Source organism: Phyllostomus hastatus, unplaced genomic scaffold (genome assembly GCF_019186645.2).
Source record: "Phyllostomus hastatus isolate PE091 unplaced genomic scaffold, TTU_PhHast_1.1 phas_scaffold_501, whole genome shotgun sequence".
NCBI lineage: Eukaryota > Metazoa > Chordata > Mammalia > Chiroptera > Phyllostomidae > Phyllostomus > Phyllostomus hastatus.
In genome coordinates, this window is record NW_025334033.1 from 22,767,451 (window position 1) to 22,794,332 (window position 26,882).

General features: G+C 40.5%; 1 protein-coding gene across 1 annotated transcript in view; it reads right to left on the reverse strand.

The window, feature by feature from the left end:
- ALDH1A2 (aldehyde dehydrogenase 1 family member A2) overlaps positions 1–26,882 on the reverse strand; it is a 107,833-nt gene that overhangs the window by 7,887 nt on the left and 73,064 nt on the right. The window contains exons 8-12 of the mRNA XM_045823396.1: positions 6,024–6,126; positions 3,942–4,126; positions 2,381–2,545; positions 1,622–1,779; positions 1,229–1,303 (exon numbers count right to left, since the gene is read on the reverse strand). Of these exons, the coding sequence (XP_045679352.1) occupies positions 1,229–1,303; positions 1,622–1,779; positions 2,381–2,545; positions 3,942–4,126; positions 6,024–6,126 (686 nt within the window). The remainder of the gene's footprint in view (positions 1–1,228; positions 1,304–1,621; positions 1,780–2,380; positions 2,546–3,941; positions 4,127–6,023; positions 6,127–26,882) is intronic.

A 26,882-nucleotide genomic window follows, 5' to 3' on the forward strand; every position in this document is an offset into this window, starting at 1 on the left:
AAAATCAAGTCACACGATGTTAGGAGAGAAGTTAGCATAAAGCAAAAAACAGATCAGGCATTTAATTAATGGTATCATTGTTATTGCAAATTCCTTCTACTGGGTCTTCCTCCTATAATCACTGCCAAAACATCCTCTAGGTACCAGAAATCTCAGCCTTAAAAACTCTGGGATCTCCTCAGCTCCCACAGGATGCCCCTTAAAGCCTTTTGATATTGGGTTTAAGCCCCTCATTCATCCTATGGCCTAATGCTGCATTCCCAGACTCAGAGAACCTATAGGTGCTAAGCAAGTGACCTAAGTGAGTGAATCACGTATGTGTAAATAAATTACAACCACTATTCAGGTCCCAAAACCAACAGGAAGGGTGGGGAAAAGACGAACTGCAGGGCTCACACAGCAGCAGGTCTGGTATAGGGGGATGAAAATGAGCAGGGGATCTGGATTTTATTTAGAGCCTCCTCATTCCTGAATGGCAGGTAAAGATTTTTAAATGTGAGTCAAAACATAACATTTCCGCAGGCCAGCTTTGTCCCTGGGCTAGCAGTTGGTAACCGGTGTTTTAAGCACACCAAACTCTCCTTTGTTCCTGACTATTCTATATTTGTGGTTCCTTCACGCCTTTGTTCTTGCTATTCTCTCTGCCTAGAATGCCTGCTCCTAAAAAACTGGTATGTGCCCTGGCTGGCATAGCTCAGTGGATTGAGCGTGGGCTGAGAACCAAAGCATCTCAGGTTCAATTCCCAGTCAGGGCACATGCCTGGGTTGCGGGCCAGGTCCCCAGTGGGGGCCAAATGGGAGCCAACCACACATTGATGTTTCTCTCTCTCTCTTTCTCCCTCCCTTCCCCTCTCTAAAAAATAAATAAAATCTTTAAAAAAAATCTAACTGATTAAAAAAAAACTGGTATGTTATTTTCTCTGTGAAGTCTTCTCTGACCCCATCAGGCAAAATTAATTGGTTTTGCCTCCTTACAAGATGTTTGACATACCTTTCTAGCAGCCCTTATTTTATAGGATTATTGGTACATTAATTTTTCTTCATTCCCACCTAAGGTAAGAGAATTGTGTCTGTTGTTCATTTTTGTAACGTGCAGCACAGTGCTTAGCTTACGATGGTGTATGTTCAACCGAATGCTTGTTTAATGAATGAATGAGTAAAAGAATGAAAGTACTCCTTTGTGCTACTGTTCACAATCCCTGTTTCACCAGCAACTTTGGACACTTACATTTCTCTTCCATTTCCAGACATCTTGAATCCCCCAAAAGGGCTCTGGGCATTTAAGGCATTGTAACAATTGATCCTGAAAGATGAAAACAGTACTGCTGTTAGTGTGAATTCTGCTTGCACAGAAATAATCCCACAGGCATGATACCTTTTGTAAGTTTTAGTTTTATTTCCTTTTTTCCAGATGAAAAATTTATAATTTAAGATTTACTTTGATTTCCTTATCTGGCCAGTAAAGACTGCATCACCCCTCAGTATGAGGTCTGGTTGCTTTTGGTCTTCCCCGTCCTTCCAGAGGATATGTGTATATTTCACCGAGGCTCTGGAGAATTACGAGGCCCTGACACCACCCGTGGAATGTTATGACCAGAACAATGGCCCAGACTGATCTTACCAAACAGTCCCAGCCTGCATGGCAGAAGACACTGTGAGGGCCTTGTTGATGTCATTGGTAAAGACAGCAGCCACGAGTCCAAAGTCGGAGTTATTGGCTCTTTCGATAACTTCATCCATAGTCTTAAACCTCAGAATTTCCTGAACGGGGCCAAAGATCTGTAACAAAGTAGTTTGATCCAACATGGTTGCTTTGCCATTCCTTCACCTGCTTTCCACATTTCAAAGCATGTGTTCTCTGCCTTTGTTATGTAAATAATGTTTAAGTTTAGCAGCACAAAACTGTCAAATATCCCAAACTTTCCCAGAATAAGATTACATGGGAGTCTATCCTTTGGGTTTAATACCCTACAGCCCAGCCTGCCAGCCATCCATTAATTCCACTGGGTGCACTGCAGCTGCATGCCCATGAGCCCCAGGCAGGACGGGAAGGACGATTCCTGCTGCAGGCTCATCAGCACCACCCCCCGCCTACATGAACATGAAGATGCCAGCACGTTTTTTCTGTCCTGGTTAACAGCCCAGTGACCCACCGACTGCCTATTCTGATGGTTCTGTTGGCTAATAACAATTGCAATCAGCATGACACCCAGCTTTCCTTCCTTTTCAACTTTTTTCTTGAAACAGTTTTTCATAGCCATGTTTATTGCTATAGTACAATGCACTCAAAATAGAAATCATTTTAACTCTGATACCATAGAAATGCTCCAAAAACCATCCCAAGAAAATGTGGCTTCTGTTAGGACCCTGTATTCGATACCTCCTCCTTGGCAATGCGCATGTCATCAGTGACGTTGGAGAACACAGTGGGTTCGATGAAAAACCCTTTCCGGCCCAGCCCTTTGCCGCCACACTCCAGCTTGGCGCCCTCAGCCACACCACTCTGGATGAGTTCCAGGATCTTGTTGTACTGTTTCTTATCAATCTACAGAAAAAATTATCTAATGACTCCAAGTAAAAACCTTCTATGAAAAAGGAAATAAGCATGTTCTCAAGAATCATTTGTGATTTTTTTCAAAGCTTCACCATACCTAGGCAAATCACATGGAATACTGTTACTTAAATATTTTTGATCCATGAAAAATGGCAATTCTGTATGATTCAAACTAATATACCAAGAGTTCCAATAAATGAACAGTTCTCTAAGCGAAAAATACCAGTTTAAGATTTAAACATTTCTAAATGATGGAGATATTAGTGAACTGATTATTCTCTATGTGGAGAAAAACTGACCTCTGTAGCCAAATGAAGAGTTTTACAAGTTTTACGGATACTAAAAGGATGAAATCAACAGATGAGCTAATACACCACCTTTTTACATGGTACTGTACATCAGATCCTGGTGAGGTAAATTTTTAATGGAACTATTACACTTTTAGAGGAAAGGGTTAAGTTTAAAGAGTGGGGGCTAGCTTCCTACTCCATGAAATAAGGTCCGTCTTCTTTCTAGAAGTTATAGGTTTATCGCCCAATTATTATGGTAAATAATATAAAACCTTACATTCACCTGAGTTTGAAATGCTCAGCAAGAATGTCAATCTTCTCTCAAATGGTCCCAAAACTTAGGCAGTGTTGTTGTTTCTCATTAGAAAAACCCAGGCTCTAGGGATTCAGATGAGATCTGGTCCACCTATTCCTTTAAACATTCTCAGATTCTCAGATTCCCTCTACAGTTTTAAACCAGAATGCCTTCTGGAAATATGCCCTGATGACTGTGGAGAACCTGCAGCGCTGAAGAGTGCAGGCTGAGGGGACTTTCGTGGCCTTCCCACTCCCCACAGTGCACGAAGCACCAAGTAAGAGACAACTGTACAGCACAGGGAGGTAGACAGCCCTTCATGGCCTACACGTTCACAATCTACAAATGATCTCCCAGGTGGCCTGGCATGGTGGAGAGGATCCTCTGCAGCTGGAAAAAGAATGACTGGCTTCTGCAGGTGAGAGGGCCCACCTCCCTGACCATGGCATCTGCAGGGATGTCTGAGGCCCAGCGGTTGCAGCAGTGACTGGCCGCTAATGTCAAGATCCACCCTGTCATGACTAGGTCTTTGTTTCAAGCTGAGAGACTCCAACTTACCCCCCAAATTCAGAGTATCCTAAGGTAACCCTAATCCTTTAGTTTTTCAGAAATAAAATTTAGAAATGGAAAAAGAATCATATGACATAAGCAATGCCTCACTGGCTATACTTCCAGTGATGTAGAGGGGTAAGGATGCAGTGGGGAAAAGAAAGGTGGTGCTTTGCTGGCTCCCACTTGAGTGTCCACTTTCTGTGCTCACCAGGGATTGAATAAAGAAAGGAAATGTTTGTGATTTCTCTACCTGGGGTCCCTGCTCAGTGGTGGGGTCAAAGGGACTCCCCACTATGCGTCTCTTGGCCCGCTCCACGCTTCTTCTCACGAACTCCTCGTAGATGGACTCCTCCACAAAGATGCGAGACCCCGCAGTGCAGCACTGGCCTTGGTTGAAGAACACACCCTGGTGAGCCTGCTCCACAGCATAGTCCACTACAAGAGGAAACACCCATGTTCTCACACTGCTTCACCCAGAGAGGGGCCTGACTAGAGAGCCACCTCTCTGCCCCCTCCAAAGCCCCAGGTACAATGTCATGCTCACTGAAGAGCACACGAGTAACAGGGCTGAGAATGCAACTTAGTTCTGGTTCTAACGAGACCCGGATGTTACTTGCTACGTTAACTTGGACATCTTCACTTCTTTGAGTCCCTTTCTTCTTCTGTAAAAAAAGGATGGGAGCACGTCACCTGTAACAGGAGTCTCAAACCCCAATATTCAGAGAGGCTGGGCAGATAATGTGATGCTGTGAATCTGCCAGGTAGTAAGACAGTGTGATGGAGGCTCAGAAGGAAAACCACTACACTTGGCTGTTGCTGTGCATATATATAAGCCCACAGTTGCCAGATTTCCAAATTTAAGACAGAAATCAATATTTTAATGTATCATTTTTTAAGCACTGTGTGATATTTTGACATATAAATGCAGTTATGCCCAGCATTTGGCCTATGATGGCCAATGTGCAACCCTAATATGTAAGGCCTTCTGACTGTTATTTCCTTTTTTTTTATTGATTCAGAGGAAGGGGAAGAGAGGGAGAAATAGGGGGAGACAGAAACATCGATGTGAGAGAGAAACATGGATCAGCTGCCTCTTGCATACGCCCCAGCCAGGGACTGAACCTGCAACCCAGGCATGTGCCCTGACTGGGAACTGACCTCCTGACCTTTCAGTCTATGAGACGATGTCTAACCAACTGAGCCACACCTGCCAGGGTGTGGCTGTTATGTTTAATTAGTATTTTGGTGAACTGAACTATAACAGCAATGCCTTTTGTTTGAAGATATTAAATTTCCTCTATATTCACATGGAATTGCATAATATAGCACATGATAACTTGCATTTTCATCTCTTATACTTCAAGATAATATTAATAAGTATGGTGTGTGCTGGTTGCTAAATGACTGATTGACTCAATCCATCAACGTCATGTCAATGAGGCACCTATTCCTCGGGAGAATTTAGGCATACGAATTCTTATCCTCTTGACAACTAATATAAAAGCTGAAGCTGAACTCTGCAGATTCCAAGCTGGGGCTGAAAACCAGGAAATCTGCTTTCTGTTCTCTCCAGTGGTGAAATCAGGGAAACAGCTCTGCCTGGCAGGATGTGAAGAAGAAAAAGGATGACTGAAAGAGATGTGGGAATTTTATTCCCTGGAAAGTTTTTCAAAACATAGAGGCCACACCTGTGCAGAGTGAACTAGACAGTATCCTGCCTGGAGACATGGAGTTTCCTAGGTTACTGTCTCCAGCCTCCCTAAAGTCCTACTGCCAAGGCGTAATCACCTCCAATTTAGGTCTATTCATACAGAACTGACCATAGTGTGTGGTCAGCCTGACTGGAAGTCATGGGAACTACAGAAAGGAGTTGGAATGACTAAACAGAGAAGGAGGTGTGGGTTTGGGAAAATGTTGGCAGGGCCAGTGAAAGCAGAATTTTTTTAATGATCCACCAGGCACACTTGTGAAGTTTCCGATTTCTTGAATCTAGGCAGGGAGGTTATATTTCAGGTGTTCAGATGCTTAAAGCATCAGTCTTTCCGCTTTAGAGCACTCACCAAGCCTTCACTCCTCCTACCCTATTCTACAACATCACACATTTCAAGTGACTTATTAGTGCCTAGAAAACGAACCCTATTCAGTTCCCAATTGATGTGTTCTTTCCCAATATTAAACTATTTTCCCCTTAGAAGGAAGAGTCCATATTCTTCTTCTTGAATGTTCCTTAGTTTCAAAGATCTTTTTCTTAGTGTCCTGTCAAAAGTGGAGATATGAGAGAGTGCCAAAAGACAGTGTGCTGGAACACATGAGAGACTTGCGGTTGACTTACAATCGGCATCTGCAAAAATAATATTGGGACTTTTCCCTCCAAGTTCCAGAGTTACTCGCTTCAAATTGCTTCTTCCAGCTGCTTCTTGGATAAGCTTTCCAACCTGAAAGGAAACGGAGAGAAGTTTTGCACAATGTGCAGTTGAGATGGCCAATGGCCAGAGCCAGTCAGGGGAAATAGCGGTATGCAGCAGTAATGGATCCTGCAAAGCAAACCCACCTACTGGACGGCAAGGGATCAGCTCCTGTGCTCAACTTGTGTGGACAAGATGTGAGTCACTGCCTCAGTGACTACGAGTGCTGTTAGCTTCTTCAGAGGCTGCCTCAGCTGAAAAGAGCTCTCTTGTCCAAGGAGAGACCCTCCCCTGGGTGTCCCACATCCACCCACTGATGGTGGCAAGGGTGTCGAGGCCTTGCCCTTTCCGCCCACCACAAGACAACTCCGAGACCAAGTATGCTCCACCAGGTCAGATGTAGTTGGCTGAGGCCATCAGGCCTGTATTGCAGCTTGATTTTCCGTGCCCATTCCCCTTCAGCAGGGAAACCTAGTGAATGATCTGCATGCCAAAGGCATCTCAGAGACTTCTCCTGGAGAACCTGACTACTCACCGGGTGCTGCTCCACTGGAGGGCAGAGGCCATTTCATGGAAAATGCTGAGCCACTGTGGAGCCCAGATAGGCAGCTTGCTCTTGAGATGAAAAGTACTACTTGTGCCTGAATCCTACCAAAAGTTAAGTATTTTAAAAGTCTGGTGAAGAGAAATGCTGAATTTCTCCAACCCTTGTTGAGATCCTCCGTTAAGACTAATAATTCCTTAGGCAGTATAGAGGCAGTTAAGAGAAAAGGCCCTGGAGCCTGAACTTTTTTTTTTTTTACTGATTCTATCACTTACTGTTTGACCTTGAGAAATTTATTTAACTTCTCTGAGCCTCAGAATTCCCTCCTGTGTAAATGAAGCTAAAAATAGTATTTACCTCAGTATTTAGTTGACCTGAGGATTAACTGATTTAAGATATATGGCCCTTATAACCAGACCTGGCACACAGTGACTACACATGTTAACCACATGCAGGTGTGAGAAGCCGGAACCCCTCTTCTCCACTTTCTTGCAGAGAAAGGGAGGTGATGGTAAGGGGAGGTACCTAGACCTTCCATAGCAGGTCTCCTCTTGCATCTCCAAACTGTCTATGCACATCAACTGTTTCAGGAGACACTGGGGAAACTGTTTCTCTGACTTCCCCCCAATTTCCAGTACTACTCATTAGCTGGATTAACTGCTTTGTGTTTTTATTAGAACCTGACCTCATGGCCAGAAATTTTAGCAAATATACTCTCATTCTGAGGAAATCTAACCTTGAGGTAAAACTAGAGTCTCTTAGTTTGCAGAACAATGTTACTTACCAAGGGGATGAGAAACACTAACATCTGACCTTGTAGATGACTGGGCAGATGTCAACCCACCAGCCACATTGCCCCCTCCCTCCCCTGACAGCTCCTCTCTCTTCTACCACAAGGTAAACTCCCTGAGAAGATGGGCTAGCAGAGGCCCTGTCCTCAAACATGCTCTCTCTCCTTCAAGAAGAAAATATGTGAACACAAAGGAAAGGAGAATCTGGCCCTCTGTTCTGTCAAGAGAATGTCAGCCAGGTGAAAATTATAACTGTAGCCTGAGACCTGTAGCGACAGAGGGAAACTGGCACCTACAGGCTGCTGGGGAAACAGCACTATGGCACTTCCCCAAAAAAGCTGTGTCTATGATGACCTGTCCTGAGGAATCTTAGAGTGTGTGCAGTGTTCTCTGTCCTGAGAAAATCATCTTAATAGATGGGAACTTCCAGCCAAGATGGAGGCATGTGTAGATACATTCTGCCTCCTCACACAACCAAAAGGAAAACAGTAACAACAGATTTAAAAAGAAAAAACAACCAAAACAGCCAGAAAATCAAACTTTATGCAAGTCCAAAAAACGGAATTAAAGAAGAAATATTCATTTGGACTGGTAGGAGGGGTGGAGATGGGCAGCCAGGGCAGAAAGGACTCCCAGCAAGGCGGTGGCTGGAGGACTGGGCAGGTGAGGTTGTGGTTGGCAAACTGGGTGGTCCCATATTTGTGTGTGGATAAACTGGGAGGAACACCTGGGGAGTGAGACAGACCATGCAACTGAGGGTTCCAGTACAGGCAAGTATAGCCTCAAGACTGCACGGCAGCAGGAAAAACTCCAAAACTCACAGGGGAGTTCTTTGGACAGACCCACAGGGTCCTAGACTGTACAAAAAACCACTCACCTGGGAATCAGCATGAGAAGGGCTCAGTTTGCTTGTGGGTAGTGGAAGAAATAACCGAAAGCTGGCAGAGAGCTGAGCAAGCAGCACTGTTCTCTCTTGGACCCCTACCCCCATACAAAGCCACAACCCAGCAATGTGGGTTGCTCCATCCTGGAGAATACCTAAGGCTCCATCTGCCCCTTACTACATAACAGCTGTGCCAAGGCAAAAAAAAAATGACCCAAATTAAAGAACAGAGCAAAGCTCCAGAAAAAATACAACTAAGCAATGAAGAGATAGCCCACCTATCAGATGCAGAGTTCGAAACACTGGTAATCAGGATGCTCACAGATTTGGTTGAGTATGGTCGCAAAATAGAGGAATAAGTACAGGCTATGAAAAGAGAAATAAAGGAAAATATACAGGCAACCAACAGTGAAGGGAAGGAAACCAGGACTCAAATCAACAATTTGGAGAAGGAAGAAATAAACATTCAACCAGAATAGTATGAAGAAACAAGAATTCAAAAAAATGAGGAGAGGCTTAGGAACCTCCAGTACATCTTTAATGTTCCAACATCCAAATCATTGGGGTGCCAGAAGGAGAAGAGGAAGAGCAAGAAATTGAAAACTTATTTGAAAAAATAGTGAAGGAAAACCCCAATCTGGCAAAGGAAATAGACTTCTAGGATGTCCAGGAAGCTCAGAGAATCCCAAATAAGTTAGACCCAAGGAGCACACACTAAGGCATATCATAATTACATTACCCAAGGTTAAAGATAAGGAAAGAATCTTAAAAGCAGCAAGAGAAAAGGAGACAGTTACCTACAAAGGAGTTCCCATAAGACCATCAACTGATTTCTCAAAAGAAACCTTACAGGCAAGAAGAAGCTGAAAAGAAGTATTCCAAGTTATGAAAGGCAAGGACCTACATCCAAGATTGCTCTATCCAGCAAAGCTATCATTTGTAATGGAAGGGCAGATAAAGTGCTTCCCAGATAAGGTCAAGTTAAAGGAGTTCATCATCACCAAGCCATTATTATATGAAATGTTAAAAAGACTTATTTAAGAAAAAGAAGGTGACCATAAATATGAATAGTAAAATGACACAAACTTACAACTATCAACAACCAAACTTAAAAAAAAAACAGAAACAAAACCAAAAATGAACTAAGCAAACAACTAGAACAATAACAGAATCAAATAACAGAATTACAGAAATGGAGATCACATGGAGAGTTATCAGCAGGGACGGGGAGGGGGAGAATAAAGGAAAAGGTACGGGGAATAAGCAGCATAAATAGTAAGTACAAAATGGACAGGGAGAAGTTAAGAATAGTACAGGAAATGGAGAGGCCAAAGAACTTATATGTACCACCCATGGACATGAACTAAGGGGAGGGGGAATGCAGGCAGGGGGCTAGTAAAGGGAAGAGAATAAAGGGGGCAAAAATGGGACAACTGTAATAGCATATTCAATAAAACGTATTTTTAAAAAATTGATGGGGACTCATTTTAAAGTCTAGCAAGATAAGTGCTCTCTCAAAGGTGATAATCCCTGGAAGTCCTGAACATTATTATTATTGTATTAAAAAATTAGTATTTATTGAGTTGGTCTGTACCAGACATTTATATGCATTCACTCATTTAAGGCTCTTGAAAATCATAAAAAGTAGGTACTATCTCATTTTAAAAGTAAGCAAACTCAAGAGTCAGAAGTCAATGGATATTAGCAGGTTTCCCAGCTGGTTCCAAGCAGAACCTGTCAGACTATGTGCAGGCTAAATTGAGAGCACAAGTGTGAGCTCACTCCCTCTCCTTCCCTCCCTTCCTCCCAACATTCTTCGCTTGGCACCTTCCTTTCTCTACATACTAAACATCCGATGTATATGTCATAGCAGCAACACCTCATCCTTGAACTCGAAATTAATTTCCAAGTGAGTAGAAATATCATCTTTTGTAGACACAAATGATGATCGCAAATCAGTTAAAAACATACTCTGCCTTCAGATTGACATTTAAAAAATAAGCAGAAGTGAGAAGAAATCACAGATTTTATACATTGCAAAATGTGCCAACACTGAATAAATGTTTGGAGTTGGTAAAGAGAGTGTTGGCCCTGATGGCATTGTATTTCCGTTAGCTCTACCCCCTGTGCTTCCGTGAACCCTCTATGGGCTGATATATATATCCACTAGGAACATTGTCCAGTAATTATTTTCATGGCTACAGTAATGATACAAAAATCTTGCTCAGTCTGTGGTCATCAGAGAAGAACACTTCAGAATAATTTTTCCCATGTCAGTTCTTTGCCAGCTTTTCCTTAGAAACCAAATTTGTGCTAAACACTGCAAGGTAAATCTCAGATGAACAATGAATGCCTTTCCTTTTCATTTTTCGAAGAAGGTCAAGTTGCACCCAGTCTTGAGAAAGAATTGGATGTGTTAGGTGATGGGAGAACCACTTCCATCTGGAGTGGCCTCAGGACAGGATACTCTGAAAAACCTGATTTCAGCAATCTCCTTCATTCAACACATGCTCCTGGTTCTCCTGCTGTGTGCCGGGTGCAATTTGGGTGCAGTCCCTTAGTGACAAGGAACTCACAGCTAAGAGGACTCCCATGTAAACCCAGCAGGTGCTCAGTAAGTGCAGTTTTGCAGTCCACTTAGAGGAAAATATGGGTCTGATTTAATATTAGATCTAAACAGATGAAATTATGGTTCTGTAGCATTTCATTATGACCCAGAGTCAGACTACTCTAGGCCCTACCCATTAAATTGGGCTAGGATGCAACAATCTTCATTAATTATGGAATCAGGCACTGTGTGCCTTCCCATGACATTCTCAGTTTCCAGGTCAGACTCTCTGTGGAGAATATATTACTACTCATGAATTCTCCCCGCCAGCAGAGCGAGGTTAAGTGACCCCAACCAGGAGGCATGCCTCATTATCATTATCATGAGGGGGAGAGGCGATGGGAAGGAGCAAATGCAACTCCAAAGTAAGCAACTCTTAATAGGAAAGAGTAATATTTAAAAGCAATGAGTTCTAGTGAGAAATGACTCTGTGTCTGCTTACAAAACATGATAGGTCCTATGCAAACCAACCTAAACTGTCACTTATACAAACACCATGTGAAGGTTTCACCAGTTAAACCCTATGGGGTCCAAAAGTCTAAGAACAAACGAAATACAGACATCAAAGAACAGCCTGGGATTCACTGGGCCATCTTAAGTGGAAAAGTAATAGGGGGGTTCCTTGGGGACACGTGCTACACTGGTCATACTGAACCCCTTAATACAACATGTGGTTAGAAGGTGAAAGTATCTGGTGAGATGAACATCTGACTGGACGTTCAGGTCTTCTGAGTGGTTACAAGTCAAGTCAACAGGGATGACCTCAACAAAACCAAGCCCTATTCTGATCAAACAGGTGATCTGTAAGGTAAAACAGAGAAACATATAGTTTGGGAAACATACAATAAGTGGAAAAATTAAACAAAAGAAAGGAATAGGGACCAAATTTTGAGTTCGACATTATCTTTTTTCCCCCAATCAACAAAGATTTCACAATATACTCTTATTATACTTCCTGTCCTATATCTGACAACCTGGCTAATTATTACCATGCTCAGGCTTATGGACTATCGTTTGGCCCATAGGAGTCCGAAGACCTAGGTACCACAAATGCTGGTTTGGCTCCTAACCCATAACCCATCTTCAATTTGGGAAAGCCACTTTAGCTCCTTGGGCCTCAATTTCTTCATCTGATGAATGAAGGTACAAGGCAAGCAGTTCATCTGTGCCTTAGGTCTCCAGTTTGTTGGAGTTAAACAAAGGCACAGAGGGCTCCCCGAGCCCCTGCTCACTCTGAGAGTCCACAATTCCACATCTTCTAGCCTCATGGAGCAGAAAGTAGTTTCTCATAGAAGCACCACAGCTGCACTGAATGGTAGAAAAATATGATCTTTTTTTAGTTTCTTGCATACAGCTCATCATGAAAAAGTGACAGTGTTCCTATCATGTGGTTTCCTAACTTTGCACTCCCTGCAAAGTCTCTCAGCTATATCTGCGCACCCCGACCAGGCAAGGGCAGGGAACTGGGGCTACCCCACACATCACAGAACTCGGCTAATTTTCAGCAGGAATGTTGGCACAGACCAACTCTGACTCCCATTCTGGTTTTGAACAGTCTTCAAGATTGATATCAGAAGTATCCCTGGACCAGCCAGAATGTACTGGAATCATGTTCACGGCAATGCAACAGGCTGGAAATGCAACCTGGCACTTTGTGTGGAAAGTAACTGGTTATACAGAATTAAAGAGAACACTAACAGCTTTCCACGCCTTGCATTGGAGGCTGTTTCCCTCTGAACGGTTTCTAAAGTTGGGTAAAATTTTGCTTTTTTGTTAATTAACTGTCCATACAGGGATGAATTTCTTCTCAAAGATACTTCTTTTTCATGATTAATTACATACATTAGGGTAACTTTTATCCCAGAGATATTCCACCTTTTTTTATAACAGAAAAATCTCTAGTTGAGATCTCAATATAGTGGTTGAAGATGCCTGCTTCCTGCAATATATTTTCATTCCTTACACCCCAAATAGATTGACTCTATGCCTCTATCTTCCTCTCCTCTCTAATTTCCATTGTTGTGCTCACTGCTTCCCACTCTCATGGAAACAGAAATGCCAAACATGTGTATTATTGAATATTTCTTGTCTCTCTGAAATATTCAGCAATTGTCCAAATCAATCTGCTCAGATTTCCACCAGAAAGTAACAGGACCATGGCATCTAAGTAGGTCCTTTACTTTAAGTGGTAACAGCAATTTCAAAATTTTACTGTAAAATTCAGATTATGAAAACAGCCACTAATTATAATCCAGCTTCTTTCCTACTATTCCCAGCACCACACACCCATCACTCCAGCCACAGAAAACCTCCAGCCCCACCCAGAATATGCTGGTCTTTGTATAAGTGGTTTCATCTAAAATGCCTTTTCTCCTCTTGCTTACTTGATAAACTGATTTTTTTTCAGACCTACCTCTGCCACCTCTCCTGAAAAGCTAGCTTTCCAGACCCACCCTTCCCACAGGGTTTGGTATCCCAGCTCCACTGGCTGATCCCTCATAACAACACACTGTTTTTGTTTAACAGCTGTCTTCCCCTGCAGGCTGACTTTATGGGCAGAGAGACTACACACACACACACACACACACACACACAGTTTTCAACAACATTTGGTGAGTCAGTGGGCCCGAACATGACAGCTGCTCTTGAGGTCTCTGGAAGTCAGAGAACATTAAGTCGTCAGAGAAACAGAAAGGAGAGATTGGAACACAGGATGCTACTTCCAAGGCTTAGTTTTGCCACAGCTAGCAGCACAGTTTTTAGCTTTCCTCTTCTTCCTTTTGGTTTAAATGTCTGCATCATTAACGAAGGCATGGCATTGCGGTTCTGATTCCACATTGGAGTTCCTACTCACTTAAAAGTTTTTTCAACATCTGGGCTTATACAGAGATTCTGATCTTTGTCTGGAGTGGGGCACTCAGGTGTCGTATTATTTTTTAATTCCCAAGAACGTTTCAATGTGCTGCTAGGGCTAAGAACCATGACATCAAGGACTCTTTAAGGGCATTTCTCTAATGCTGTCTCTAACCTTTCATTGTTGGTTCTATTTTCTAACTGTTTAACGTGATCATTTATTGAGCACCAACTGTCTGCTGCTTGTTCTCACAAACATTATATAATCTTCATGACAACCTTGTGAGGCAAGAATCATTACCTCATTTTAGAGCTGAAAACAAAACAAAACAAAAAAACAAAATAAACAAACCACAACTCAGGGAGGTCAAGAAATGACTTGCTGACAGGCGCCCAGCAAGTGTCAGAGCCAGGAGTGGACTCCGAGGCCCACGCCAAGCCTCGGGCTCTTCGCCCCACGACTGCTTCCCTCTGTGGTTCCCACTTCGCTTGGATGTTCTCCTGGAGGCTAGGTCCCCTCTGCCACGATTAGAATCCTGGTAGCTAAACACACTACCCACAACTAACAGATACTCTAGATCTACTGCCTGTATACCTAGCCATTCCTCTGTTACATATGACGTTCTCTTCCTATTTCAGATACATTTTTAAAAATCAAGTCTGGATTTTTTTCAAGAAGTCTGGTGAGTAACGCTCAAGTCAAAGCTACTTCATGTGAGTCCCACCAACTAGGTGAACTGCAGGGTGTGCATCTTAGGGCTTTTTCATGCTCAGCCTGAGCTCTGAGGGGAGAAACCTTACTACAATCAAGGAATCTCAGCTAGCAGGCAGAGACTACAGCATACTTTCTCTTATTCTTCAGTACTCAAGTTTAGATTATGGTATTAAAAGAAAGCTAATGACTTAAAGACTGACACATCAAACTGGCATATTTGATTCAAATGCTGGATATTTAATACAATACAACCTTAGAAAGAGGCCCATTTGCTGTTTTTAAAACGTAGCTACAACTGGAGCACACTGCTTCCCCACCTGCACAGAGCGAGAGGCTGCACAGAGGAGAGACTGACCTGATTCATTCCTCCGGCAGCAGAGAGGGCGTCCGTACCATGCACTGAGGAAATGAAAGGAGAGCCCCAGCTGCGTAAATTAGAATCAGTGATAATACAGCTGTTAGCTACAAACATTTGTTTGGCACGAATCAATCTGGACTCTCCTGTAGTTTGCTTTGATGATCTGTCTACTATCTTGTTGACTAATGATGACATCATGGTTTGTTAATCTAACTGAATAAAGAAAACACTATACAAAGCAAAATGCAAACTGTTCTCCTATACTTCAGAGGTTGTTTATTGACTCTGTGTTTGTTAGAGCCCTTTCATAGTCACTTATTAAATATTTACATGTATTGCCTATGCATTTAGCTGCATAAGTAGAAATTAATTCTGTCTTTAGTCTGAGTAACTTTGTTTGCTTTTTAAAGGCCTTTTGCTAAAGGAAATGGAAAGCAGCCACCCAAAATAAGCTTCTTGTTGCTGCCTGTTACAGACATCTTGTGATGGATCAACATGCCCCCTTCCCCTAGAGTAATCATAACAGGGGCCATGTTTAAATCCATACTTCAGTGACATGTTCCCCCTGAAAACACCCCTACAATTTCCCAAGTAGCCTACAAAATTAAGAAAGGACAGATGGATAAAGAAGTAAAAAATATATAAGCTGAAAAGGGACTTGAGGATTATGTGATCATTTGATTTGCTTGTGAAAGTTGTCCCTCTGACACCATTAATATGGATAATTATGGGTTGGCTTTCATATTCTAGACAAATGCTTCTCCTGTGGGTCCCCTATTGTTTGTCAGTGATATCACTAGAGAAGAAACTAAGATATTCCAGAGGCCACAAGGATTGGTTCTCAGACAAGTGAATGTAAGCCCCTCTAGAGAGAGAAATACCAAATGTAGACTCTGTCAGAAAAATTTAGCTGAAACTTCCTCTATTCACACTGCTATAAGCTATCTCACTGTGTGAATAATCTTAATAGCAAAACACTTCATAGGACCACCTTCTACCTTTTTCTCTTTGTCAATTTTTCTTTTCTCTTTTTCTCTAAGTTCCCCCATCTAATATGTGCATCTTTGAAGGTTGCATATTTAGTTTTTACTGTCCTTCCTATGAAGATAAAAAATTCCTATATTATATTATATAAAGCTCCAGTGAGATAACATGGCTAAAATTAAAGACCAACAATAACAAATGCTGGCAAGGGTGTGAAGGAGCTGGAAGTCTTATACACTGCTGCTATTAATGTAAGCTGGTACACTCACTTTGGAAAATAATTTGGCAGTTTCTTAACCTAATATGATCTAGCCCTTTCATTCCTAGATATTTACTCAAGCAAAAAGGACACACAAATTTGTGCATGAAATATTCTTAGGAGCTTCTGACTGTAGTAGTCCCAACCTAGAAACAACCTGAATGTCCTAAATGTCCATCAACAGGTTACTGGATAAACAAATTGTGATATAGCCATAAAATGGAACGTTACCAAGCAAAGAAACAAAAGAATGAAGTATTAATATATGCAACAACATGGATAAATCTTAAAATAGTAGTATAAATAAAATGATTGAATAATTAAATTTTATAATAATTAGAGCTGAAAAGGAAAGAGAACAAGTAAAGAGGGGGAAAAAGAAACAAAGAAAAGCAAAAGGTGGTGAAGATAAAGAACGTATCAGAGGCCAGTAAAAGATATGATTGGAACTAAAAGGAGGCAATATTTGAGAGTATGAATCTAAACAAGAATAAAGTGTTGTACTCATTATAGAAGTTAGCTAGTTCTCATTTATCTTCACAGAGGGTGGAACAAAATCATTGAGCTAAGAACTCACTGGGTAGGTGGGAAAGGAGGTCATTTCTGACAGGAGAAATGGCATTTGCAAAGTCACAGAACTGTGAGAGGGGGTTGGCAAGCAGTCTGGTAAAGCTGGAGAGCAGGACAAGGTGCAAGGGCAAGGTCATTGATTAACTTGTCTTTTGCCTTGAGGAACCTGCACATCCAGGTAGAGATGTCTACTCTGAAGTTAGTCATAGAGTCTGGAGCTCAAAAGAGGGGCTAATAATGATAAGTGAGCTATTTCAGGGAAATATTCTAAATGAAATATTAGTGTTGACTTACTCATTTGATTACTTTCATATTGGTAAATAAAAAATCAAACAGATTGATTAGGTTACTTGAGGTGAAAATCTTCTATACTGATAGTTTTATACAGAAGAGAGTTGAAGGGAAAAAATAGTAGTTAATTTGTTCAGAAACCAATAGTTAGATAGAAATAAACTTTGGACCTTGTCTTAGGAATAGTGCTCTTATGCAGATAAGAGCTGAGTGACCAAAAATTGCTTATAGGAAGAAAATGTTAGCAGCTAAGCCTGGAAGATAAAATTTTCTATAAATTCATCAGGATTTTCTACAAATCTCTGTCCTTCATTGAACAGGCCCTCCACATACTGGTCCTGAGAACATAATGCCATGCAGTGGCATTATACATGTGCTAAACCTATGAAATTTTCTGGGGAACACTCTTGGAGCACAGAAGTAGAGAAGAGAGGGAGGAATAAGTCCAAAAAGAACTCAGTTCTATTTACCAAGAATCAGTTCTATGCTCATATGCTGAGCGAAGCCCTGAGTTGTTGCATTTGTAAATTAACGAGTGAGGTAAGGATATCTTCGCCAGTGCTCGGCACACAGTAGGAAATCAATTGGATGAAACAGGAATCTTAGTTCTAAGATGATCAAAGTCATCTCTCTTTTGGAGCCAGTGAGCCTGTGAGTGCCCTTCTGGGCTCTCGAGCTGCTCCAGTACACAAGGGGCAGGGGCGTGGGAAAATGTAATCAACTACACACAGACTGCAAAGTGGCAAAGAAACTGCTTGTTCATGAGGTGTGGCTTGTTTACAAATAAGTCTTAGAACTTGACAATTGCACTGTGTGAGTTATAGCCTCTGTCTGAGAAATACAGTTAAAGCAGGGCTGCTCACATGGCAATAAGTTCCCTATGTTGAGTCGGCTGTTTTCCCAGATCACCAATACTGTATGTATAGTTTCATAGTATGTCTAAACTTTGGGAAATATTTGTAAATGTTTAATAAAATACTGGCATTTTTTCTTGTTTCTTTGCTGAGTGGTTTAAGGATGTAGGGAATGTTTTGCAGCATGTCCTCGCTTTGCTAAGCTAATTTTGAATTAATTTCTTTTTTTTCCTTCAGGTGCTTAGGAGAATGATTACTGCTAGAATGAGAACTACAGACACAGCAGACAATATGAGTAGTATCTGTCAGTTTTCATTTTATTTTAGCACAGATTAATAAACTCAGAGCTGTAGTTTTGTTTTCCTTAAGTAGGCCTGGAAACATGGTCTGGAGTATGACCCAACTACTTACTGTATATAAACTAGTGATTCTTGAATGTTAATGAACACAACAATTAGTAGAAAGCCTTAATAAAATCAGAATTCCTTGGACCCCATTTCCAAATGTTCTGAGAAGATCCTGGGTGATGGCAAGAAATCTACATTTGAATAAGCCCCCTCACCAGCCCCACCCCCTCTCCCTCACTGTAGAGGAGGTAGTCCTTGAACAACTATGGGAAAACAATGGCAACTACATTACACTTCACTGCAAAGGAGTATCTCCCCACCCCGGGATTCAGTTCTGGCAAATTCAGTGGAAGGAGCGGCCCCCAGTCTAGGCTTTAGCAGAATCATAAGCAAGTTCCCTAATAGCTGCCAAGTGTCCCCATCAAGCAGCATCTCCAAACCCAGCACTCTATACCACTTAAAGAAAAGGGTTCCAAATCAGTTTATACAAGCAAGCACCTGGGCACTCTTCCAAAAAGTGAAAGAGAAGAGCAAAAACAGAAACAAAAAACCCAAACATTTACTAGAAGACAGAAATATTTGTAAAATATTTATAAAAGCTATAAAACAAACAAAAGGAAAGTAAAACTGCTAGAGGCAGGCAGGAATTAGTTTTTGATAGACATATTCTTTACAAATGGAAGTTTCAAATTCAGCTAATATTTACTGAGTTTTTACAATGTGCCAAGCAACAGAACTAAAATTTTCAAATACATTACCTCAATTAATCCACAAATAATCCTATAAGGACTTATTCAGAGCCCCACTTAATGGATGAAGAAATGAGAGATTGGAAAAATTAAATAATTTGCCAAGGTCACGCAGCCGGAGAGGTGTATTTGATCCAAGGTCAGCCGAATCCAACCCCCTTCTATTATTACACCACACTTTACCAAGCATAAATTGGTCTATAAATTTCATTTAAAAATAAACAAAAAATAATGACAGCTAATGTTTACTCACACTTTGTTAAGAATCAGGTCCTGTTCTAAATACTTTAGATATTTAAAGATAGTCTGTTTAAGATAGTCTATCTTATTCCATTCTCACAATCCATGAATTAGGTATAATCACCCCTCATCTACAGACAGAAAAGCTAAAGGCTGGAAAAATTAAATATTAATAACATGTACAGTGAAAGCTCCACACCATCATTGTAGAGGTTTGAATTATGTCTAAAGTTCTGACATGGATATGACATATTTAATCTTCACTACTTTTAGTATAATTTGAAGATGGTGTCTGGAATTGTTTATTGAAAAAGTGGTGATTTCCTCTAGTTTTTTTTAATAGAAGAGTATGGTGTGATGCAGCATTCTTTCAAGCTTTCATTTTTGTAAAAAAAATGAGAAGCACTTTATTTTTCTTTAATAGCCTCTAAATAAAGGATGAAAAGAAATTTAAGCTGAACTACATTAAAGCTCTTAACTTCCTAAATTCATTAAAATTCTATGAGGTCTTTGTTGATCATTAGATTGATTATTAACCATTCAGCTCAGTTATGATAAGCCACTTGTAGATGACAATTAACTTGGCCTGAATGTAGGTGAGAGTAATACAAATTTGAGGATTAGCAAATGATTTAAAAGACAGCTATAGGGGAAAACCTGATATTTTACCTAAGTTTTGCACACTTTCATGTCCCTTAAATATTAAACACTTTCACCACAACACTGAGATTATGTGTTTAGCCGTCACTGAACATCTGGGGTCCAGTGCCGGCTCAATCTTCCAAGTGTCCGGTGCACGAGGAAATCAGACACACATTAACTCCTCAACATGTCCCATCTATCATGATTTAGGTCCTTAAGGCTCCCCACCCCCAACCTCTATAAGGCTTTTTATTTCGGAAGAAATTTTTAAGAATATACACTGTGTCAGTATCCAATCTACAGCTATGGAATTCAAATGGCTGTTAAACATGGAGCTGCCTGAAATGACAAAAAAGGAAAACTGCATTTGTTATTAAGAGGCAACAGTGAAACCTAATCTCCCATTCCAGCCAAATATGTATCCAGCTTTTTGAAAGTGCTGGTCCTTAATATCAGACAAGGGAAATGATTCTGAGAATTGAATGATACCAGTATTTGTTGATTATCTGCCAATATCAAGCAACACATTACTCACAAGGCGCCCCCCCGCCTCTGGGGTTCCTCCAAGTCCTTTTTGCATTTTGGTTCCCACATCTCTACAATTTCATTTTCTCCAAAGAAAAAAAAAGAAATAGATCTATATTTTCCCACTTGTGAGTATTAACAACTGTAGAATTAAAGTGCAGAATAATCTTTTTCCTAAATATTGTTATCTTTGCATGAAGTAGCTTTTCATTTAAATTTAAATATCTTCAGCTAGCAATGTGTCTCCTTAATGAACAGACACATTTGAAAAGCATGTTGAGCAAGAGGATTTTTGTTTTAGCCTTGATCTTAGAAAACATTTTCAAAATCAGGAAATTTTTAAGTAAGGTGGTGAACTATTTTTCTCTTCCTTCACACTCCCATACACATTACACAATATTACCAGTAGTTAGTGTTCACAGTAACTAATATTCAATTATCTGGATTAGAATGAATTACACAAATTCTCTGAAGTCTAACATAGTATTTGATATGTAATAGGTGCTCAATAATGTTTGTGAAATTGACTTTAGATAGCTTAAGTTTAAAACTTTAGGTCCTATATTGCATAATATCAGATGAAAGTATAATACATCAATTAAAATTTAAAGATGCCAAAGATGCAATTTAAAGTAAATTATAGGAAAAAAAGGGGGGAAATTGAGTTAAAGCAGTAACCCTTCAGAATTAGATACTTGTGGCCATGTTCCACTGAGAGATTATCCTTCCTAAGCACCCACTTTGCTATGCGATTCTTGGTTTTTGATGGCTTCCTCCTCCTAGGGGAGGGTGCACAGCCTCTTCTCCAGAGAGGCAGTGCAGCACTGTGATTTGGAGCATAGGCTCTGGATATTACTCTCTCAGACCAACAACTTATTGCATGTGACCACGGGCTAGTAATTTCACTTCGTCCAGCCACACTCAGCTCACCTGTGGAGGTGTAGTGAGATGATATATGCAAAGCACTTAACAGGTATTTGGCATGCAGTAAGTGCTCAATCAATATTGGCTATTAATAACCACAATTAAAGCCTTAAATGCTTTTTAAAAATCATCCATTTTAATAGCTTTATTGAGATATAATTCATATACCATAAAAGCCCCTTCTACATATACAATTCAATAGTTTTTAGTATAGAGAGCTATGTGACAGACCATCACTATTACTGCAATCCAATTCCAGAACATTTTATCACTCCAAAAATAAACTCCATATCTATTAGCAGTCATTCCCATTCTCCCCTCCTTTCAGCCCCAGGCAACCACTAATGTTCTTTCTGTCTATAAATTTGCCTATTCTGGACATTTCATATAAATAAGATCATACAATATGTGGTCTTTTATGACTGGTTTCTTTCATTTAGCATAATGTTTTTAAGGTTCATCTATGTTGCAGAATGTATGAGTACTTCATTCCTTTTTTATGGCTGATTAATACCCTAATGTATGGAATAGATATACTACCATTTGTTTATCAACTATCATTTGATGGACATGTGGGGTGTTTGTACTTTTTGGTAATTAAGAATAACATTTTTGTAAAAGTTTCTGTGTAGTGTTAAGATTTTGTGAAATGCTTTTTTCTGTGTATGGAGATGGTTGTGTGATTTTTGTCCTTTACCAGTATGGAGTATTACACTGATTTCTAGATGTTAAACCAACATTGTATTCTTGGGATAAATATCACTTGGTCATGGGGTATAATCCTTTTTATATGTCACTGAATTCTGTTTGCTGGTATTTTTGTGTCTACAATTAATATAGGATATTGATGTATAGTTTTCATGTAATGTCTTTGTTGAGAAGGTTTCTACACTTTGACCTTATTTTTTTAACCAAGAATTCTTTTCAGAGGCTTGACTTACAGCATGTTACTTTCAAGTTCATCTGCCTCCCCATTCCCTTCCCAATACCCACTCTATCCTACTAAGAGCTTCTATATTCTCGATCTTCTACTTGTTTACTAATACTGCTCCTTTTCCCCCAGTTCACTGTACATATCCAAATTCTTTGGGACTTACATCAAATCCCTTTTTATCTTCAAGCCTTGACAGACCATCCAATCTCCAAAAATCTCTCCCTTTCTGGGATGCTGATGTCATATTACAAACTAACATTTGGTTATTGTTTACAGTGTACAAAACTCATATTTCATTTAATTCTCACAACCCTGAGAAATTTATGTAATTACTATAAACCAATTTTGTACAGAATTAAGTGACTTGTCCATAATTGTGTAGCTACAAAGTGAAAGATATTAAACCTTAAGCTTTTGGTGGCAGGAAGGAACAAGAAAAGTGCTTCACTTGATGTATCTATCACCTTCCAGCTCTGAGACTAAGCATTTATTTCTCGAATTCAGTCTTTCCTCCATGCAGTTAACACATATTTATAAAGCATGTTGACTATACAGCATACACTGCTTGAGCTAGTGAAGAGAATGCCTAGAGGGTAGTAGTCTTGGGAGAGACTACTACTCCGTACCCAAATTTACCAATATGACCAAAAACTTCTGAAACTAAAGCTAAAAAAATCAACACTAAACTGATAAGCAAGTCAGCTTACCCAAAGAAATTAAAATGGGTTAATTATTGGACAAGGTACTTTATTTTATTGTTACATTATCTTTATTGTATTTTTTCTATTACTATTTATCCTCCCTATACCTTCTTCCACCTGTACCCACCTCCCTACCCACTGCAAGGGACTAAGGTATTTCAAAGTATTCTATACCAAACCAACCAAACACTTTTCTGAATCTAAATGTCTTTAGAGTTGTATTCTTAAGACTTTAATTACATGAACTGAAGTAAATACATTTGTAACCTCATTGACTATATGAGTCAATCTCATCCAATATGAGTCAATGATAAACCATGAGGGTATGCAATTACCTGAAACCTAGAGAAAGAAATCAAAGAAAAATATCAAAAGTAATAAAACAATGCAGTGGGTCTTTTGCTTCTGATCATTGTGGAGTAACTGGCACTGGACTTGCCCTTTCACTCTGAACAACTAGAAAAGCAGATGAATTTCTTTCTTCAAATGGGACATCAAGCAATATGGGACTGTGATTCCAAGGATAAGAGGAACAAATAAGGACAGACACTTCTGTCAAAAGACTTTCTAGATTGCACCATGAGGTGGTTGAGGTAGATAAAATATAAAGAGCTTAGTACCAGTGGGAATGAGGTCCAGAAATCTGTGTGGGAGTCCCCTTGAGTCTCTGGGTAAAAGCTAAGCAGGGAATACATAGGGTGAAGCTCTGTATGTCTAAATAAAAAACAAAGACCAGGACTTCCGGCCAAGATGGAGGCATAGGTAGACTCACTGTGCCTACTTGCACAACCAAAAGAAGGACAACAATGAATTTAAAAACAAAAAACAACCAGACTGACAGAAAATGAACTGTATGGAAGTCCAACAACCAAGGAAATATTCATCCAGACTGGTAGGAGGGGCAGAGATGGGCAGCCAGGTGGAGAGGACACAAGGCAAGACAGCTGATGGTGGACCCAGTGAGGTGGTGGATTGCAGACTAGGTGGTCCTAAATTCGTGTGCAGATAAACTGGGAGGAACAACTGAGGAGCGAGACAGACCACACAACCCAGGGTTCCAGCATGGGGAAATAAAGTCTCAAACCCCTGACTGAAAACACCTGTGAGGGTTGAGGTGGCAGCGGGTGGCAAACTCCTAGCCCCACAGGAGAGTTCGTTGGAGAGACCCACAAGGTCCTAGAACATACACAAACCTGGGAATCAGCACCAGAAGGGCCCAATTTGCTTGTGGGTAGCGAGGGAAGTGACTGAAAACCAACAGAGAGCTTAGCAAGCAGCACTGTTCCCTCTCAGACCCCTCCCCCACATACAGCATCACAGCATGGTGACCTGGATTGCCCCGACCTGGTGAACACCTAAGGCTCCATCCCTTATCAGTAACAGACACTGGAGGAAGGGCAAGAATTGAAAACTTATGTGAAAAAAACAGTGAAAGAAAACTTCTCCAATCTGGCAAAGGAAATAGACTTCCAGGAAGTCTAGGAAGCTCAGAGAATCCCAAAGAAATTGGATCCAAGGAAACACACATCAAGGCACATCATAATTACATTACCCAAGGTTAAAGATAAGGAGAGAATCTTAAAAGCAGCAAGAGAAAAGGAGACAGTTACCTACAAAGGAGTTCCCATAAGACTATCGGCTTATTTCTGATGAAAAGAAACCTTACAGGCATTAAGGGGTTGGAAAGAAAGTATTCCAATTCATGAAAGGCAAGGACCTACATCCAAGATTGCTCTATCCAGCAAAGCTATCATTTAGAATGGGAGGACAGATAAAGTGCTTCCCAGATAAGGTCAAGTTAAAGGAGTTCATCATCACCTAGCCCTTCTTATATGAAATGTTAAAGGTATTTATCAAAGAAAAAGAAGATAAAAATATGAACAGTAAAATGACAACAAACTCACAGCTATTACCAACCGAACCTAAAAAAAAAACCCCAAAACAAACTAAGCAAACAACTAGAACAGGAACAGAATCACTGAAATGGAGATCACATATAGAGTTATCAGCGGGGGAGAGAGGGAGAAAAGGTACAGAGAATAAGTAGCAGAAATGGTAGGTAAGAAATAGACAGGGGGAAGTTAAGAATAGTATAGGAAATGTAGAAGCCAAAGAACTTATATTTACGACCCGTGGACATGAACCAAAGAGGGGGAATGCAGGTGGGAGTGGATGTGCAGGGCAGACTGGAATAAAAGGGGGGAATGGAAAAACTGTAATAGCATAATCAATAAAATATATTTAAAAAACAAACAAAAACAGAAACCAGGTAGTCTGTATGCTGAATAATTCCCAGAGCTCATACAGAGCTGGGAGACATTTGAGTTCTGACCAGCAGGAATGGAAAACACCTTGTTGAACACTGGGACCATTCAGTAGAAACACTGGAAGGATCTCAATTTAGTAATCTTAGTAAATTTTGGGGTGTTAGTAAAAGATAAACTAGTCCTAACAAAGTTTAAAATTAGGTGTCATAAAGGTCAAGTTGTACTTAGCCACTTGTTAAGGGAGAAAAACCTTAGCACCCTTTAAAGAATAACAACAAAACTGATTTTCAGTCAAGCTGGAAGCAATAGGTAGACACACTTTGCCTCCTTGCACAACCATAGAAAGAGTTACAACTAGACTTCAAAACAAATTAACACCCAGAACCATCAGAAAATCAAGGTGTATATAAGTCCAAAAACCAAGGATTTAAAGAAGTCACATTCATCCAGAGGGGTAGGAGGGGCAGAGTAGTGGAGATGGGCAGAGAGGTGCGGAGACATGGTTGTGGAGGCAGAACAGATAATCCCACATTCATGTGTGGTGAATAAAAATTGGGAGGGATACATTGGGAACAAGTGATTCCAGCCCCAGGCCAGACTGCACAGCCTAGGGTTCCAGTGCTGGGAAGATAAATCCCCATAACTTATGGCTGTAAAAACCAGTGGGAGTGGGGCAGGGGAAGACTGCTAGATTTTCAGGAGACTTAGCTTGAAGGAGCCAACACAAACTTAGAACATACTCAAACCCATCTACTCTGGGACTGACCATTAAGACAACAGCTGGAAGGGTACCAGTTGCATACAGGGAGTAGGTGAAGTAACTAGAAATGGGGTAAGTGCTAGGCAAACCTCCAGACGCCAGGCAGCAGTATTGTCCCCTGTCTGAGCCTTCCACACACACAGAGCCACAAAGCAGTGAATCGGGTTGCCCCACTCTGGTGATTACCTAATCCTCTGCCCTACACAATTTGCAGGTACCTTTTCTATTGTAGGCCACACTACTAAGACAGGGGGTCAAAGCAGATCTACCTAATACACAGAAACAAACACAGGGAGTCTGCCAAATTGAGGAGACAAAGAAATATGACTTAAATGAAAGAACAGAACAAAACCCCAGAAAAATAGCTAAATGAAATGAAGATAGCCAACCTATCAGATGCAGAGTTCAAAACACTGGTGATCAGGAAGCTCGAAGAACTCATTGAGTATGGCAACAACAAAAAGGAAGAAATGAAGGTTACACAAAATGAAATAAAGAAAAATCTACAGAGAACCATCAATGGAGAGGATGAAGCCAGAATTCAAATTAACAATTTGGAACATAAGGAAGAAATAAGCATTCAACCAGAACAGCAAGAAGAAAAAAGAATGCAAAAAAACAAGTACAGTACCAACATCTGAATAACAAGGATGCCAGAAGGAGAAGAGGAAGAGCAAGAAACTGAAAAGTTATTTGAAAAAATAATGAAAAAAAAAAACCCCTGCCTAATTTGGCAAAGTAAATGGGCATACAAGTCCAGGAAGCACAGAGTCCCAAACAAGTTGGATCCAAAGAGGACCACACCAGGACACATTATAATTAAAATGCTAAAGTTAATGATAAAGAGAAAATCTTAAAAGGAGCAAGAGAAAAGCAGACAGTTACCTACAAACAAGTTCCCATAAGACTATCAGCTGATTTCTCAAAAGAAAATTTGCAGGCAAAAAGTACTGGCAAGAAGTGTTCACATGATGAAAAGCAAGGACT